This window comes from Mus caroli, chromosome 12 (genome assembly GCF_900094665.2).
Source record: "Mus caroli chromosome 12, CAROLI_EIJ_v1.1, whole genome shotgun sequence".
Classification (NCBI taxonomy): Eukaryota; Metazoa; Chordata; class Mammalia; order Rodentia; family Muridae; genus Mus; species Mus caroli.
Genome location: NC_034581.1, coordinates 110,282,901 through 110,299,826, shown reverse-complemented (window position 1 = coordinate 110,299,826; position 16,926 = coordinate 110,282,901). Strand labels below are relative to the sequence as shown.

General features: G+C 45.8%; 1 protein-coding gene across 1 annotated transcript in view; it reads right to left on the bottom strand.

The window, feature by feature from the left end:
- The window catches only part of Vipr2 (vasoactive intestinal peptide receptor 2), a 69,798-nt gene extending 54,640 nt beyond the window's left edge, over nt 1-15,158 (bottom strand). The window contains exons 1-2 of the mRNA XM_021179290.1: nt 14,997-15,158; nt 12,748-12,847 (exon numbers count right to left, since the gene is read on the bottom strand). Coding sequence (XP_021034949.1) covers nt 12,748-12,847; nt 14,997-15,044 — 148 coding nt within the window. The 5' untranslated portion in view covers nt 15,045-15,158. The remainder of the gene's footprint in view (nt 1-12,747; nt 12,848-14,996) is intronic.
- Between the last annotated feature and the right edge of the window lie 1,768 nt (nt 15,159-16,926).

Sequence of the window (16,926 nt, the reverse complement as noted above, 5' to 3'; positions counted from 1 at the left end):
CTCACTTTGTAGACCAGGCTGGCCTCGAACTCAGAAATCCGCCTGCCTCTGCCTCCCGAGTGCTGGGATTAAAGGCGTGCGCCACCACGCCCGGCTGGTTAGGGTTTCTATTGTTGCAACAAAACACTATGACCAAAAGAGCAAACTGAAGAGAAAAGGATTTACTTGGCTTATACTTCCATATTGCTGCTCATTATTGAAGGAAGTCAGGACAGAAACTCAAACAGGACAGGATCCTAGAGGCAGGAGCTGATGCAGAGGCCATGGCCAGGTGCTGCTTACTGGCTTCTTCCTCTTAGCTTGCTCAGCCTGCTTTCATATAGAACTCAGGACCACCAGGGATGGAACCACCTACAGTGGGCTGCCTCCTTCACTGATCACTAATTGATAAGATGCCTGGATCTCATGGAGACATTTCCTCAACGAGACTCCTTCTTCCCTGATGTCTCTAGCTTGTGTCAAGTTGATGCAAAACCAGCCAGTACAGATACTTTCCTTTGGGTTTGAGCTGAGTGCTAGATTTAGTGATTTGGTTCTTCCTGTGTGATATTTCTAGATATCTAGGTATTCTGCTATTCATGCATTTGAAATACTGAAGGTAGCACATCACTAGGTCCTTTGCAGTTTTTTTCTTTTTAGCTTCATTCACTTCCTCCCAAAGTCCTCTCACATGACTTCCTTGGCTCGAGAGCGGATTGTTCTGGAAGGGCTGAGCTCACTAGTATGAAGCAACCCAAGGAAGTCATGTGAGAGCTGTATGGAGGCTTCTTGGCCCTTTCCTCCTTGGTTGTATGCAGTATGTACAGCCAAGGAAGACACGAGTCAGTGTGAGCAGTGCCATTGACAGAACAGCAGCCTTGAAGAACAGCTCCCATTCCACATTCAAAAGGCTTAAGTTTAAAATCACAGAGGCAAAAGTTCTCAAAGGAGTGAGGCAAGGAAGGTTGGTCCAGACAGTGCTCATAGCAAGCTTAAGTTGTGTGGCCTTATCAGTCCTTATGAGTTCTTGAAATCTCACAACAGATTTGGGGATAAGAAGTGAGTGCTCTTCTTCTGAGCAGCCACTGGGATGGGGTACTATTTAAATGCCATCCACCCATGTGCCACTTAGTCTCCAGAGAGTCCCCTTAGCTGTCCAAGCAAGCATCCAGAAGTCCTTCTGAGGATACTATCCAAAAAATTCTTTACTGCCCAGTGGTAATAGAAACACCCCCTGGATATTGTTTTCCTGCTTTAAGAGGCTGATGTGAAGCCTGACAGCTGGCCACAAATATCTTGGAAATCAGGTTGGGAAACATGCTCTGATGTAGCAGACAGAGGGGATCCTATACACCTTATCTCAATTCCCCTTTGGGCATCGGGTCCCATCTGAGCAGTGGTGTGAGTGCAGGGGTGTTCTAATGTGAGGAGATGGGAAGGATACAGAAGAGAGAAAGAAAAAAAAATCCCTGCAACTTAATAATAGGAATTAAAGGGGCTAGGGCCTTAGATGTGACAGCTCAGCTCAACTGGCTCGTGATGGAGACACAAGATAAGGTCAAGTGTTTATTATAGAAAATATTTTTTTTTTCTTACCTCAGGAGGAACCAGACAAAGTACTTCTTGTACCCTGGCCATTCCCTGCATAGAATTTGCTGTGGCCAGAAATGCCATCTGGCAGGACACAGAATTAGAGTTCCTCTTGGATCCTATAGATGTGCCAAGCTTCCTAGGTTATGATCCAAAGAGGTAAGCCAGGAGCAGAGCAGATCCTCTTGAGAGAATCAAATACATCCTTCAGGCCCATACCTCCAAGTGAACTATCAAAGGAACTCCCACTTTATACATGACGTGGCTGTGGTCCAGCATTATCTGCTCAGAAGTTCTCTCCCTGAAACTGCCTCAGTGCTACCCTTGGTATCACCAAATACCATGGGAATTCAGCAGTGCCCTGCAGGCCATCTTGCTGAGCCATCTTAATCTTCACATATCACATGACAAAGCTCCCACTTAGCCTTCTCTACTCAACAAGCACCAAGATTCAGCTGTCATCTCTAACTCTCCCTTTCTCCCAGGGCAGTTTCCCTACACCATATTAACCAGCTGAAGAAGAAGGACATGAAATTTCATGGGTACTAACTAGTCACAAGCCACTGAGGCAGGTGCAGAGAGAAATCTCAGCCCAACCTCTAAGTCCTACTCAGGGATATGTCCTAAATGGGTCCTCCCAACACCTGCTTCCACAGTCTCAGACTCACTACGTGGAGAGGTGTCACAGGACTTCTTTTTATAAGGAAGAATTATTATTTATTGTCTTCCCATATAGCTGGGCTCTCACATTTTTCACATGATGTGTATATAATATGGTTATTTTCACTGGCAGTATGATATTCCAAAGTCTGAATTTAACAGTTAAATATCCATTTCGAAACCTTAGCATCCACTATGTTTATGAAATAATTGATAGGGAATACAATAATTAAGTGCTGAACAGGGATAAAAAGAATGCTTGCCTCTTTAAAAAGGAGTTGGCATTCTTTCCCAGCTGAATATTTGCCTAAGAGCACTGGTTGATGACTATATAAAGAATGGTCAGAGCTAGAGAATCAACATATTTTTCCTACAAACAGTAAATCCAGGTACGAATCATTAATAGATACTGAAACAGATGGTGCTAAGTGCTTCTGAGGCCCTGCTGTTAAGACAACCCAGTAGCAGCGCCTACACTAACACACCTAGTAATCTTTAGGTGTGCTGACCTGTGCAGGGTATATCTTCTTAGGCCTCACATGTGCAGGGTATACCTTTTCTAGCATTCACCTTCTGGGGGCTCAACTGTGTGTAGTATACTGATTTAGGGCTCCTCTGTGCAGGGCACAAGTATCCAGAGCTATCCTGTGGGAGGTACACCTGCCCAGGACACACCTACCCAGGAGCTCACCTTCTTGGGTGCCCAGTTGTGCATGGTATTTATTGTGAGTGTCTTTCAGGCACACCTGGTCAGAGTTCAATTGTGTTAGGCACACTTGTGTTAGGACCACCTTCCTGGTGCTCACACATGCAGGGTGTAGTTGTGCAGCCTTTTGTCTTTTCTCTGCTCAGGTGACTGTTGAGCAAGAGGACTTTTGTGATTTCGCTAAGTGCTACAGTTTTAAAGCAACAGTTTTTAAAAAACCTAATCATCATTGTGCCATCAAATCCACCGATTCTCTCTGCCTGTCATCAGCCTCGGAGACAGAGCTGGATGGAGTTGGAAATTGAATTGGGAAAGGTAATTTTTACAAGTGGCTTGTCCTCCTCTGAACTATGCTCATCAATTTTGACCTGAATTGTCTCAGCTTCTGCTTGCTGTCCCCACAGAGATGCTACATTGTCTTGGTAAAGGAGGATGCTGGCTTCTCTGCATTGTGACTACACAGAAAGTAAATCCTCAGTGGTCTTTTGAAGAGGATGTAATGCAGTTTCCGTTTGGCTGCCTCCTCACTTGCTGCATACACCCAAAGACCATAGGGTTGGCCTAGGCTAGCCTGGCCCTCAGGCTGCTCACAGTCTAGAGGTCAAATCAGATCTGTGTGGAATTGTTACCCTCAGCCTAGTTGTGAGTCCTGGAGCCTTGCAGGGATAACTGAGGCCCACAGAAATTTAGCATGCTTTCATTATCACTTTACTTGGCTGGCAGCTCAGAAATCTCAACTACTGCCACTTTTGGACACCTAGTATTAGGTGGGGCACTCATGCCCTCCACCTGAGTTGACCATGCAGAGAAAATGCTTTTACTCCTGAACAAGGAGGCATAGTACAGATATGGATGTTCTCTGAACAGCTGCTCTACAAGCTGCCAAACTGTTGTGTAGTTATTTTCTCCAAATCTGAACACTTTTTCTCGTGTAAAGGAGAGAGGCCACAGATGGGAAACTCGTTAAAAGACTTATGAGGGCTCTCCCCCAAATGATACAAACAGTAAATAATTTCTGGGGGCAGGAGGAGAGAAGATTTTTCATTGTTGCTACCAGGAAACTGTACAGGGGATGACAGTTTACAGTTTCCATAAGTAATCCAATAAGCATAATGGTTCATCAAACTGGCCTTGGGTGCAATGGTTTCTTTTTGCCTGTTGTTGGTCTTTTGCCTGTTGTTGGTGCCCTGTCCAGGGTAAATATGTATGTTCTCATCTGCCCCAGTAAAAGTCCAGAATCCACAGACATCTTACAACCAGGACTTTCTTGTCTTAATGTTCACTGTACACAAGGCTCCAAAGCAATGGATAAATCTACACAGAAAGCAGGAAGTGGACCACCTGGGTCTGAATTTCACAGCCCCTAGGAATGTAAATGCAATGTACTGGCTCTCTCTGTGGATGGCTGTGGATGCAGGCTACTCAAGTTGCTAATTGTAACAACAGTTGCTATTCTGGGGGCTTTGGAGTCTCAGTTAGTTGCTCTGACTATAGAGAGAGGTTACAGGAGCTCTGCTCAGAGGATTCATCCCTTTCTTTTGTTCTAAGGATGCTTCGTTTGTTCTTAAAATATTGCCAGTGAGATCAGAACTCCATCTATGCATTAGCTCATCTAGGTATGTTGCCAAATGCCATTTTAGGAAAGCTGCAATTAGGAATAATGACAGTAACTGAACTGGGAGAAGCACAGCAAAGAAACCTTTTGAGGGAAATACCCAAAGCAATAGCCTGTCAAAACTCATGAATGAAGCATGCCCCTCTCAGGAGACAGTTCATGTGGTTATAGATGAGCACACACTGGGGCCATAAGACATTCCAAAGATTATGCATGGGACAGGCTTAGAGTCCATCAGGAACCTAATCACCCATGGAGACAGAAGCTAGTCAGGGCTCTGCACCTTCCTATTGGCCCTGCAGTTTTAAATGCATTGTGGTCATGCTACTTATGTGTTGGGAATCATGAGGCTTTCAAAAAGGGTTTCTAAACACCTACTATGCTTGGGGCCACACTGTGGATAGAGTAGCATTATCTTAGGACAGTCTTGACAAAGAGCTCTTCCTACAAGGAAAGGTAGTAGAAGCTTAGCCTGGAGCATGCTGATGAATGAGACCACTCCTAGTATTAGAGAAACGGTTAGAAGGCTCTTCAAAGCCAGGACTCCAAGTGTTTGGAGTGCCACATGACATTGTACAGGATCCAGGTAAAAATGCTCACATCCCTAACCAGGGGGTGGCTAGAATTTCATCCTCTGTCTCTAGGGTGAAGTATTAGCTAAGACCTGGAAACACCATTTACAGGGAATTACTGATGGATGGCATTGGAAAGTCAGCTCATATCTGGCTTTTGAATCTAAAGCAGGTTTATTTTGGGGTTAAGGTGGATCCCAAAGGTTGAAACCAGATTCTGGAACATGGGCTAAGTTTGCACCATCATTCAGACTCAGAAGCAACACAATTTGCTAAATGAACAAAAAGGGTTTTATAAAGTTGTATGCAGATCTGGACAGAGCATAATGCCAAATCCAATAAAACTGCAATATCAGTGCATTCCAGCAGGAGTCACTATAATCCATGTGGAGAGACCTGCTTAGTCACTGCCACATAAAGATTGAGTGCCTTAAGATAGGAGACTGCAATACCTCTCCTGGGCATATATCCAGAAGATGTCCCAACCGGTAAAAAGGTCACATGCTCCACTATGTTCATAGCAGCCCTATTTATAATAGCCAGAAGCTGGAAAGAACCCAGATGCCCCTCAACAGAGGAATGGATACAGAAAATGTGGTACATTTACACAATGGAGTACTACTCAGCTATTAAAAAGAATGAATTTATGAAATTCCTAGCCAAATGTATGGACCTGGAGGGCATCATCTTGAGTGAGGTAACACAATCACAAAGGAACTCACACAATATGTATTCACTGATAAGTGGATATTAGCCCAAAACTTAGGATACCCAAGATATAAGATACAATTTGCTAAACGCATGAAGCTCAATATGAATGAAGACCAAAGTGTGGACAATATGCCCCTTCTTAGAATTGGGAACAAAACACCCATGGAAGGAGTTACAGAGACAAAATTTCGAGCTGTGATGAAAGGATGGACCATCTAGAGACTGCCATATCCAGGGATCCATCCCATAATCAGCTTCCAAACGCTGACACCATTGCATACACTAGCAAGATTTTGCTGAAAGGACCCAAATATAGCTGTGTCTTGTGAGACTATGCCGGGGCCTAGCAAACACAGGAGTGGATGCTCACAGTCAGCTATTGGATGTATCACAGGGCTCCCAATGGAGAAGCTAGAGAAAATACCCAAGGAGCTAAAGGGATCTGCAACCCTATTGTTGGAACAACATGATGTATGCTTGTGGACGTTGTACATCGTGGTGCGGAGCCTAGTGCGCACCACGATGTACAACGTCCACAAGCAGGGTCAAAAGAATGGGAATGAGTAGGTAGGGAAGTGGGGGGCACTATGGGGGACTTTTGGGATAGCATTGGAAATGTAATTGAGGAAAATATGTAATAAAAATATTAAAAATTAAAAAAAAAAGATAGGAGACTGTTTCATACCTGACAGGTCCTGGGACCCTCATGTGGCACCATGTGGACAGTGGGTAGTAAGGGGACACAATGTGGGTACCTAACCAATGCGTGTGCTGAATATTTGCAAAATGCTGACCCTCTGACTCATGAGGGCATTCGCAGTGTTCATGCTGATGGCGTAGTTTCCTCCCATATGAAACACTCTAGAAGCTTTTCTCCAGATTCTACCATGGCTCAGGGCCTGGCTGTTACCGTCAGAAGTTCAAGACTGGGCAGAGCTGAGTAATATTTTTCATAGCAACAGATCCCATCTGGAGATCCATCACTGGCATGAGACATCCTGCCCATGGATCTCAAGATAATCTCCCTCAGATTCATGATCAGGACTTAGTGACTTCCCACGACCACACCAGTGTATCTACTAGCAGGCTCTGATATATCTAGGCAGGAACCGACCCAGACAAGGAGACCAAAGTTCTGGCTACTCTAGGAAGTTGTGAGTCCAACCCTTCATGGGAGTTAATGCCAAGCCACCATCCAGCTGTAGCCAGGACAGAATTGTATCAATGTAGAACCAGAGGACTATGTTTTCCAGGGTGCCTAGGCCCTGGAAAGTCAGCAGTCAGTGCTTTGGGCTAGGATTCAGTGATGCCATCCCACCTTCTTGGGAACAGACCCTGTCCCTCAACCCCTCAAGGCTAGTTCTGAGGAGTGAGTACTTCCTGTCCTGGCCTCTGTCGTGAAGGACTGACATGCCCCTGAGATGACTGGGCTGTGCAGCTAGAACATTCTCTTTCCAGCTAACTTTGAGCCTTCCTTCTGTACAAGGCAGAAGGAGTCTGAGCATTGTCTGTCACTCCCTGCTGAGCATAGCCCCTGATGGACCTCTTCCTTCACCAGTGCTCAGGCATAGGATCAGGCTTAGCCAACCCCACAGAGGCCATTTCTCTGAACTCTGAGTGGATTTCTTCTGTGGCACACTGTAGGGCAGCACTGCACATTGTAGCCTCCAGGCCTTTCTGCCCTTCTATCCTTGTAGTTCGGCCTCTTGTTCCCTGAAACGGCTTCTGGGAGTTGCTGTTCCTCACCACTTTCCACAAGAAACATTTTCATTTCTCCTCAGAATGCTATTGGCTTGTCATGTTTCTTTATTTCCAAGGATGCCCTGACCTCCCTAAAGCATAGTTCATACCAAGACACTGCCCTCCAAGGCCCTCAGTGTATCTCCACCCTCGGGGCTACACATATCCACTCTGCTCTCTTTCCTCATCTGTGCTGATGTCCCTAGCTTGCCACTGCCACAACCCCCTTTTACTTCCTACATCTGAGATCAGCCTGGCACATGTCTCTCATGCCACTACCAAAGTCCCAGGTGGAAATCCCCTCTCCCCTTCCTTGTAAATCCCAGTACATTTTTGGTGCAACCATGTGTGCATGCGTGTATATGTTCACAGAGTGCTTTAAATCACAGATTAACATCATGGGCGGTGTCCACGAAGTACCACACAGCTTCATGGTAGGCATGTGTTTCACTCTGATCCATAACTTGTGGCCTACTGTCATACTCAAGTCTTCTCAGGGCAGCTCAGGGAAGGTTAGGCAACACCTCATTCCATACTTAAGCAACCCAGATTCTGGGGTTATCTGTACCACCTCTTGTGGTATCTGTCCAGTGAGTTGTCTCATCTAGAAAAGCCACAGCTACTCCCAGAAGCCTTAACTTATGTCCAGAAAAGATGGAAAGAGGTTTATGTCAAGGTGATAATGTGGACATCAACACAGAAGAGCAGCCAGATCTAGACCTCAGAGAGAAGAACACAGGGTGCTGCCTAGAACCTCATAAGCCAACACAGGTCCAAAGAAAGAAGACACTCATTTCAACAGGCAGGCGGAACTTGCAATCTGTGGCTCAGCATTTAAGCCGCACTCCTGCCTCTGAGCAGACACGGAAGAATGAGGCAATGTCCTTCTAGAAAATTCTGCTCTGTTTCTAACAGGCAATAGATACAGAGCCAGGAGGTATAGACCTAGAAAGCCCTCCTGTCTGGACTCAATGTCCTTACCCTGAGGTCTTGGGCTTCTGGGAGCAAGTCCAGGACCCCTTATTCTTACCAAACAGAGAAAGCCTCAGGTAGCACAGGAGTGTGCATCTTCCTTTGTACTGAACACCCCACAGTGTCTACTCACTGTGTTAGGCCTGTGCCAGGCACATGACACCGTTTCTGGACCTCAGCACCTTCTGGGAGTACACAGCGCTGCTTTCCTCTTGCTTTAAGATTTCTCCTCAGGGTCCAATCGTCACTGACCAAGAGGAACTGCATCATGCAGACCTTGCAACTTACATGGTCACGAGAAACTGACTTAATTTCATGATTAGTTACTTGAAGTCACTATATGGTGAGTTATTTTATTCCTTAGAACATCATTTCTAATAGCGAAATATTGTCACTCATCTGAAAGTTCAATAGCTGAAAGGAACCAAAAGAATGTGCTAGATATTACGTAAACTCAAAGGAGAGTGTAGAGATGACACAGTCTAGTCTCCAAACGAAAGGAGAGAGGGGGGATCAAGACACAGAACAAACACATGGATGGTTTTCAAGGGCACTGTGCACCAGCACTGTCAGCCTCACAGGGCAAGGCAGAAGAAGCATGGACATACTTCTTACTGCAATACTTTTTTTTCTGTGTTCATAGTCACTAATTTCTAACACTAATTTTGGATATAAAATGTTCATTCCTTCTGTAAAAGCCAGTTGAAATATTTTTAAAGGCGCGGTGTAAGATTTGTGAGATGTAACAGGAACCAAACATGTTCTCTTTGTCTCTCTCAAGAACAACAGGGTAGAAGGATTAGTGGCCATGTGCTGTGGTCACTGGTGACCACACACCATTCCTGGATAATAAAAAGAAGCTGTCTCAGTCTGCTAAATGCTCTCCAGTCTGGACTTTGGAGCCCCTCTTCTAAGAAGACTCTAACTGTTCGCATCTGCTTCTCTTCTGAGGATGTCACATGCAAGCAGCCTTGGGCAACAGAGGCCGTGTTCGCGTTCCTCTGGGCGGTCTGGCAACTAAGGCACCACCCCCAACCCCCGGATCCTTAACTTGCTGTCAGGATCCTAACGAGCAGCTGTGGATGCTGAGGATTTACTAGGGTGGGGCTGTGACCCAGATACATGGGCCTTGGATCTGAGAGTCTTCAAAGTAGTCAACCCTGGTGAGTGCGAAGCTCATGCTGTACGCCATGTGAGAAGCAGGGAAGTCTGTCTCTGGCCCAACATTTCCCATCTTCTGCTGTTATCACGAACCTGTGGCTGGCTACTCTCAGTCCAGCTTGTCAGCAGGGAATAACAAGGCCCTCACAGTTCCTCCAAGGAGTCCAACGCTCTGTTTAAAACAAACCAACGGCCACTGCTCAGCACCTTTCTTTACCTGGTTCTAAGTAGATTGTAGTAAAACACATCCTTTGGCAAACACCACCTACTTTTTCAGGAAGGGGGTCATCAAAGCACACCAGTTTAACTTTTGTTCTGCCAATCCCTGGAGAGGCCATAGATGCCATAAGGAAGCCACAGGAAAGTTCCTATACTGACTTCCCTGAGAATATTCCTCCACCCTCAACCATCTGTGACGTTAGGCTCCTCATCCTTATATTGTCAAGATTAAGTTTGTCTTAGCAGTGAATCAAAATTAAACTACAGGACTCCAAATACCTCCACAGCTTTCTGAGTCCTTTTTAGAACTGATATTGGTTTTGTAGGGATTTACTACATCTTTTTGTTTTGTTTTCTTGATACATAATAAAGCAAAGTGGAAGAGTTCCATATTAAGATTGTGGAAGTTATTTTGTCAACATCAAAGCTACTTTGTTTCTAATTTCTGATTGGAAGTTATTTTGTCAACATCAAAGCTACTTTGTTTCTAATTTCTGAAGTTCTTCTAGACCAATTACACACTGCCAGGGACTATGAAATTAGCGCTCACAGATGTTAGGAGCTCAGCAATGTCACTTGTGACTTCATGAGGATATGTCCTGTGGCCTTGTCCTACCAGAAGTGCTCCCTCAGCTCTGGCTCTGCACAGCCTCTGGCTCTCATTGCCTGCAGCATCTTCATCCTGGTAACCTACTGCTATTTATACTCTTGGCATTGGAACTCTGCATATTTCAGAGAGCAGACAAGGACTGGGGTCACAGGCTGTCTCTTCTGGGAGCTGCACAGTGGCTGGCTGATGGTCAGCTCTGCTCTCCTGAGGGTGGCTAGCTAATGACCAAGAAGTTCTTGCAAAACAGAAAGGTGGATGAATCAGATATACATGTACTTTTCTCGTAAGCTAACACTGAAAATAACCCACAACATGAAACGTCCAAGTAGGCATCCGTTCTTGCAAGAAAAAGCAATGAGGTTTGTCTGTATGACAAACAAGGGTGAAGTCCCACAGACTTGAACCACCTGGCCATGCCAGACAAGCACTAAGGAAATCTGAGCAGTTTTCATAGACTCTACCTAGGATGTCCATGCAGGTTGTCCCCTGGGAACCCAGGAAGCTTGTCTCAGGAGGTCGTCTTTGAGAGGGCCACTCATCAGGAGACCATCAGCAGCTTTAGCCATCACTGGCCACAGTGGTCTGCCAAGCTCCCATTTTAATTTCATTTTTTTAAAAAAATATTTATTTCGATTTTACATGTATGAATGCTTGTCTGGAAGCATACATGCATACTATGTGTATGCAGAAGCCTATGGAGTTTGAAGAAGGCACTGGGTTTCTAGGAACTGTAGTTATAAATGTGATGTCATGGGTGTTGGGAACCCAGCAAGTGCTCATAGCTACTAAGCCACCTCACCAGCCTCATGTCTAAGCTCATTTCCTCTTTCTCCTCCTCTTCTTCATCTTGTTTTTGTTATCATTATTGTTGTTGTTTGGTGTGTGTGCGTGCACCTTTGCCACAGGAATGCTTTTCTGAACTCTGAGGTTTTTACTGAACAGAGCCAGCCTCGGTGACCACAGTGCTGACCCATAGCTCTCATTTGTTCCCAACTGAAGTCAGTTTTTACTGCTAGTCCTTCTTGGGGGCAGTGAGACTGACTGATTATATTTGTGTCGACAGACTGTGAGGCCAACTATACAATTTGGGGAATGTAGCCTCCAGAACCACATGTGTGCTGTAAAATCACAGGTCATTAAAGGAAGCTTCAAGCTGAAGCCTTCATTTTCAGAGGAGGAAACAGGGGTCTTAGACAGGTAGAAAAAAATGTGCCTATTTAGAGCCCTTTTGCCTAGTGTGGGAGCCACTGACTAATCTGTGGTACTAGAAGCTTGAAAAGTATCGCAAAAGGTGAGGTGCTAATAACATTCTTTAAAAATGTACTATGTTATAAGACTTAACAGAAAGAAAGAATATAGAAACAATGGTTTCTTGTTGTTTAAAAGTCAAAATGATTAGGCCAATAATTTAAGTTAATATAAAATGCATTATTAAGACTAGTCTCACTTTTTAAAAAAAATTGTTTGAATGTGGCTCCTAGAAATTTTGCATTAGTGATGTAGCTGTAACTCTTTTGTTAGGTAATAGGTTCAGAGTGGAGTGTTGGACTTGAGTCTTGCTAACAAACACCAGACTATGGACTTTAATTTCTTTCTTGAAAAAGGTGTACACATGACTGTTGAGCAGAAAGATCCCAGACAAAAGGTTGTGCTGTTGATACCTGGGCTGATACTCAGGGGCCTTTGGGTCTGTGACCATGATGGAGGAGCAAATCAAAGGCCTAGTGTCTCAGAAAACTTTCAGTTCCACTCAGAGGACAAACTCAACAAACTCACAGTATTACAATAATTATGTCTTCAGAAACCTGAAGTCCCATTTTCCTGTTTGCTTCTGACAAGTTTCTATTGTTCTTAGATGGACCAACTTCAAGGATAGCTAATATTTTAGAGCCAAGAATTCAGACATGTGCTACTATTCCCTGGGAACAAGAGTCACCTTTTCAGAGCATTCCAGAGCCATAACATTATGTCAGGAACAGTTACCTCAGCAAGCCATGGAAACTGTTGGTGTAAAGCATTGAGGTTTTCTTTTAAAAGGTTTGCTGAAATCCCCACTGTCACAAGGCTACATTAGTTTTGCTTGTGCCCCACCAGAACAGTAGCAAGTGGTTCTATTTTTTTTTTTTAATATGTAGGTGACCTCCAACCCCTCAAGGGGCTGAGAAGTATAGACAGCTAGGATCCCACACCCAAACTTAATCCCCATACCTACCTCTGTGATTCTCCGTTTGGCTGCTTAGCAGCTCTGCACATTTTGTCTCTTCTTCTTGTATTTCTAGATGAAAGCGACATTCCGGATGGATGCTGCTCACCTGTTCAAGTGAAAGAAATAGAAGTAACTAAAAATTACACAAGAGCGGGTTAAGCAAAAATCTACAGGAAGATCCAATGCTTCACCTTTCTAAATTTCTTTGAAGCTGAAATTCATTTTAAGTCAGCTATTTCATTTTTCTGATGTGGTTATTTAAAAAAAGAAGAAAAACTTTACTATTTATTTTGTGAAACAAACATAAACTCCAATAGAATACTTTTTCTGAGCAGGAGAGTAAACTGACATTGTACGTTGTTATTACTAACTTAAGAGCAATGGACTGTTAGAAATGTTCATCTCTCAGAACTGAAGAGCTCCCATTTCATAGTCTATGGTTTGCTTAAGTAAAGCAAGTTAACTCTTAGTGGTTGTGGGTGTGCACAGACACTCTGTGTACCCCGGGGATCCTCTCTGTGGTCACCCTAGAGTCAGAATAGCTTAAGTGAACTTTCATAAGCTTCAGGGCACACTCACAACCTAACCCTACTTGTACCGGTAATATTGTTATCATTGAGCAGCTTGGTGTGAAACACTTTTTTAAGAATGAGAGGGATTGGATGGAAGAGGCAGTGCTGAGAGAAACAGATCTGATCCAAGGAGCCATGGAAGGTTTCTGCAAAGCTTTCACGGAGTCCTTAGGCACTGAAGCTGAGCGCCAGCCAGAGAGTATAGAGAGCATCTGAACTCGCAGTCCAGGAAGGCAGCATTTTCTGATCGCTGTTCTTATAAAGACCCAGTGTCCTCCCTCCCAGGCTGGGCTCCTTGTGGAGCACTTGCTCTCATTACTTGTCTGTCTGTCTGTCTGTCTGTCTCAGTTTCTCCCTGTCTTAACAAAAATTTGCTTTTACAAGACAGTAATGCAAAGGAATCCTGCTCAGTTAGGTATGGCTATCTCTGTGTTTAGTTATCCTACAGTTGATCTAGGCCAGCTAGCATCCCAACGAGGAATACAATTTCCCAATAGAATCAAAGGACAAAACTCAATGTTAGATTTTTCTGCTACATTCAATTCGTTTAAAGATCACTTGAGGTACCTTGGATTTACCAGCTCATTGCTACACAACCACCAAAATGCAGAGATCCGGAGGTCAAGCAACAGCAACTCACTGATCTGAATTTCAGACCTGATGAGATGATAAATTAAGGTGCTAAAAGCCCGGTATCGCTGACAATCCTGGAGCGTGGGGAACGATGAAATGTTGGGACGACTGAAAGGTTAAAGTGATTGGAGTCCGGAGGCTTCGTGAGCATCCTTGTGAAGCTTCCCTCAGCTGCCCGTGGGGGCAGAGAAGATATGCTCCAGAAAACTGAAATTTCATCAACAATGACGGATGGATTTCCTTAAACAACCCCTCCCCTCTTGCTGCACACACTAAGCTTAGTTGGCTCCCTCAGCTGGAGGCCTAGATCTGTGTGGAAACCTTGAGCTCCACAGGGATACAGTTCTCAGAGCAGAGAAGGAAACGCAGGAAATAAGGCTCAAGCCTTTCTTTTTCTTTCTTAAGAAAGGTTTTCAAATAAAGGGTAGAGTTCCGGAGAACTACATAAAACCAATGCGACCCATGTAACAAACTTTGGTTCAGGGGTTCTTTTGGCTCTCGAAGAAGAAGAAGAAGAAGAAGAAGAAGAAGAAGAAGAAGAAGAAGAAGAAGAAGAAGAAGAAGAAATTAAAAAAAAGAGAGTATTTCCAAAAGGAAACTTTCTTAGCCACAGCACTTTCCTTCTGTCACATACTAAACAAACACTCGGACCAGGAGATGGAAAGAGAAATATTTAACCACAGAGTAACAGCAGTTTCTATCGGAAGCAAAGCCAGAGCAGGTGGCCCGGGCAGCGGTCACTCTTCTCGCTGGGTGCTAGGGGTGTTCCCAACTCCAGGAGCACTGCCAGACCAGGACCCAGGTCGTCCCGGGGGCGGGGGTCGAGGAGAACTTGAACCCCACTTCTGGCGAACCCGCGACGGCGGTGGGAATAGGAAAATTCCCCTGAGTCCAGCAGCCCAGGGTTTGGTAAGGCTCAGTAGGAAGCATTCTGCTCTGGATTGTCTCCGCTGGCCCCACGCTCCGCCCGCTCGCGCTGGGACTCGGAGGTGAGCCCAGCGGTCCACTGCAGGATGCGCCTCTTCGGGAAGTGGGCGCGGGTTCACTCACCCGCACCAGCAACCAGCAGTAGCAGGTCAGCACCACTGATGCCCTCATCTTGGGCTCAGCGTGCCGCCTCGGTCCTTGGCGCCTCAGCAGCACGGTCCCCAGCTCCGGGCCTCCCAGCGCGGATTTCCTCAGTCTCGCGCCTATCACCCTCTCCGCCTTCCAGGCTGCAAGTCCCGGCCCCGCCCCTCGGCCCAGTCCCCGCCTCGCGCCCCTTTCTCCTTTTTGCGGAGTCTCTCTGGCACTCCGGTCCACCAGATCTCTGTCCAAACGTCCCTCCTTCCACCCCTACTTCTCCCTGAAGTGCAGGACCCTGGGCCTCACTCCGACCCCCTCCTGGCCTGGGTACTTCCCTTGTCAGCCCTGCTCTCTCGTGCTCCTTCCTCCCAGGCTCCCCCTGCTAACCGAGCTGTACTGCCTCCCTCCTCTGCGACCCCGCTGTGGGCTGCCTTGTTCAAGCCTTTGGAGAGCTGGTGGCTCAAGTAAGCAGATGCTCACCTTCAGAGGGCATCGTCCAATTCCAGGTAAGGGAACTTGAGCGCTGAGGTAGCACCTGGCACCAACTTCCTGTGCAAAAGCGAAGCCTGTGTGCAGCACAAGGAAAAAGTGCAGAAAGTGGCTGGACGACCATGGTTAGGTCTGCACTGGTGTGAGCAGAGAGAAAAGAGAAAGCTCTTGCATGGCTCCCCTTGAGAGCCCAAGGCCAAGTTGAACAGAAAGCAGAGACTTCATCAACGCAAAAGTGGGTCTGCCCATCGGCACCCCAAACCCTCAGGTGACACGTGTGTGGCCCATTGTACACTAGGCTTGTGGAGACACTGCCACTGTTCAGCTGTGGTTTGGCTGTCTGTCGACAGACCAGTCTAGGGAAGACTAGAAAGCTACCAGCCGACAATAGTACTAGATTAAGTAAAGCAGGCACGTTTTAAACTTCTTATTCAGATATAATTTCAAGCCCAAAGTCAGAAGTCTGAAATAGTACAAAATGTATCCTTCACACTTTGGGGTGTCTATCTGCCCATTTTCTTTCTCCCCACTGAGTTCATCATGTGCTCCATGACATCAGATCCCCGTGTACCCTTGGACCTAGGTTTCTATATGTTTTCTGTCACCCTTCCATAACCTGTGCATCTGCCTGTGTTTGTCCATCAGGGGATTTTATGGAGGAGAAGGTCTGGGCACTAGGTCTGCAGCTTGGGGCCAGGAAGCTTGGGCTCTGGCTTTGTCCACAACCCCTGACGCTGTTTCAGCCAGTGAACCTGATCCACCTGCACATTTGCAAATCACAACATCGACCCCTGACATTGATCCATCCCAGAGGGTTACAATTAGAATTAGGAAAGTTGATACACCTGAATTGTTGTGAGGGATGCATTCTAAAGTCACATCCGGATGTTAGTGGTCAAAACTGGGTGAGATGCCAGGGTTCCACCCACAGCAATGGCATATATGATGAGGTGAAGTGATAGTCCTGACAAGGATGAGATACAGGCAGGGGGAGACAAGAGGGACTTGTTTCCCTGGGGGTATCCCAGAGGAGCGAAGGTCCTAAAAAGACTGGTCACCAGTGGAGGTCAAGGTTCCTCAGGTAGAATGTTAGAAAGAGGTGTCTTGTGGAACATGACATCTAGTGGTCATCGCTGTGGCAGTTCAGAAAGTAAGAGCAGACCCCCGACACACAGGGAGTAGGGTCATTGCTATCTACAGCAGTTGGCTCACCCTCAGAAAGAACACCCATAGAGGCTCCCTAGCCTGCTTTTTTGGTTTTGTTTGAAGTCCTAGTGGTAGTGAAAGATGGGGCTGGATTTGCCAGTAAGTTTACTTTGTCTTTCAAGGTCTCTCCATTCTTCTGAATTGGGGTAAGGAGAGAGAGAGAGAGAGAGAGAGAGAGAGAGAGAGAGAGAGGGAGAGGGAGAGGGAGAGAGGGAGAGGG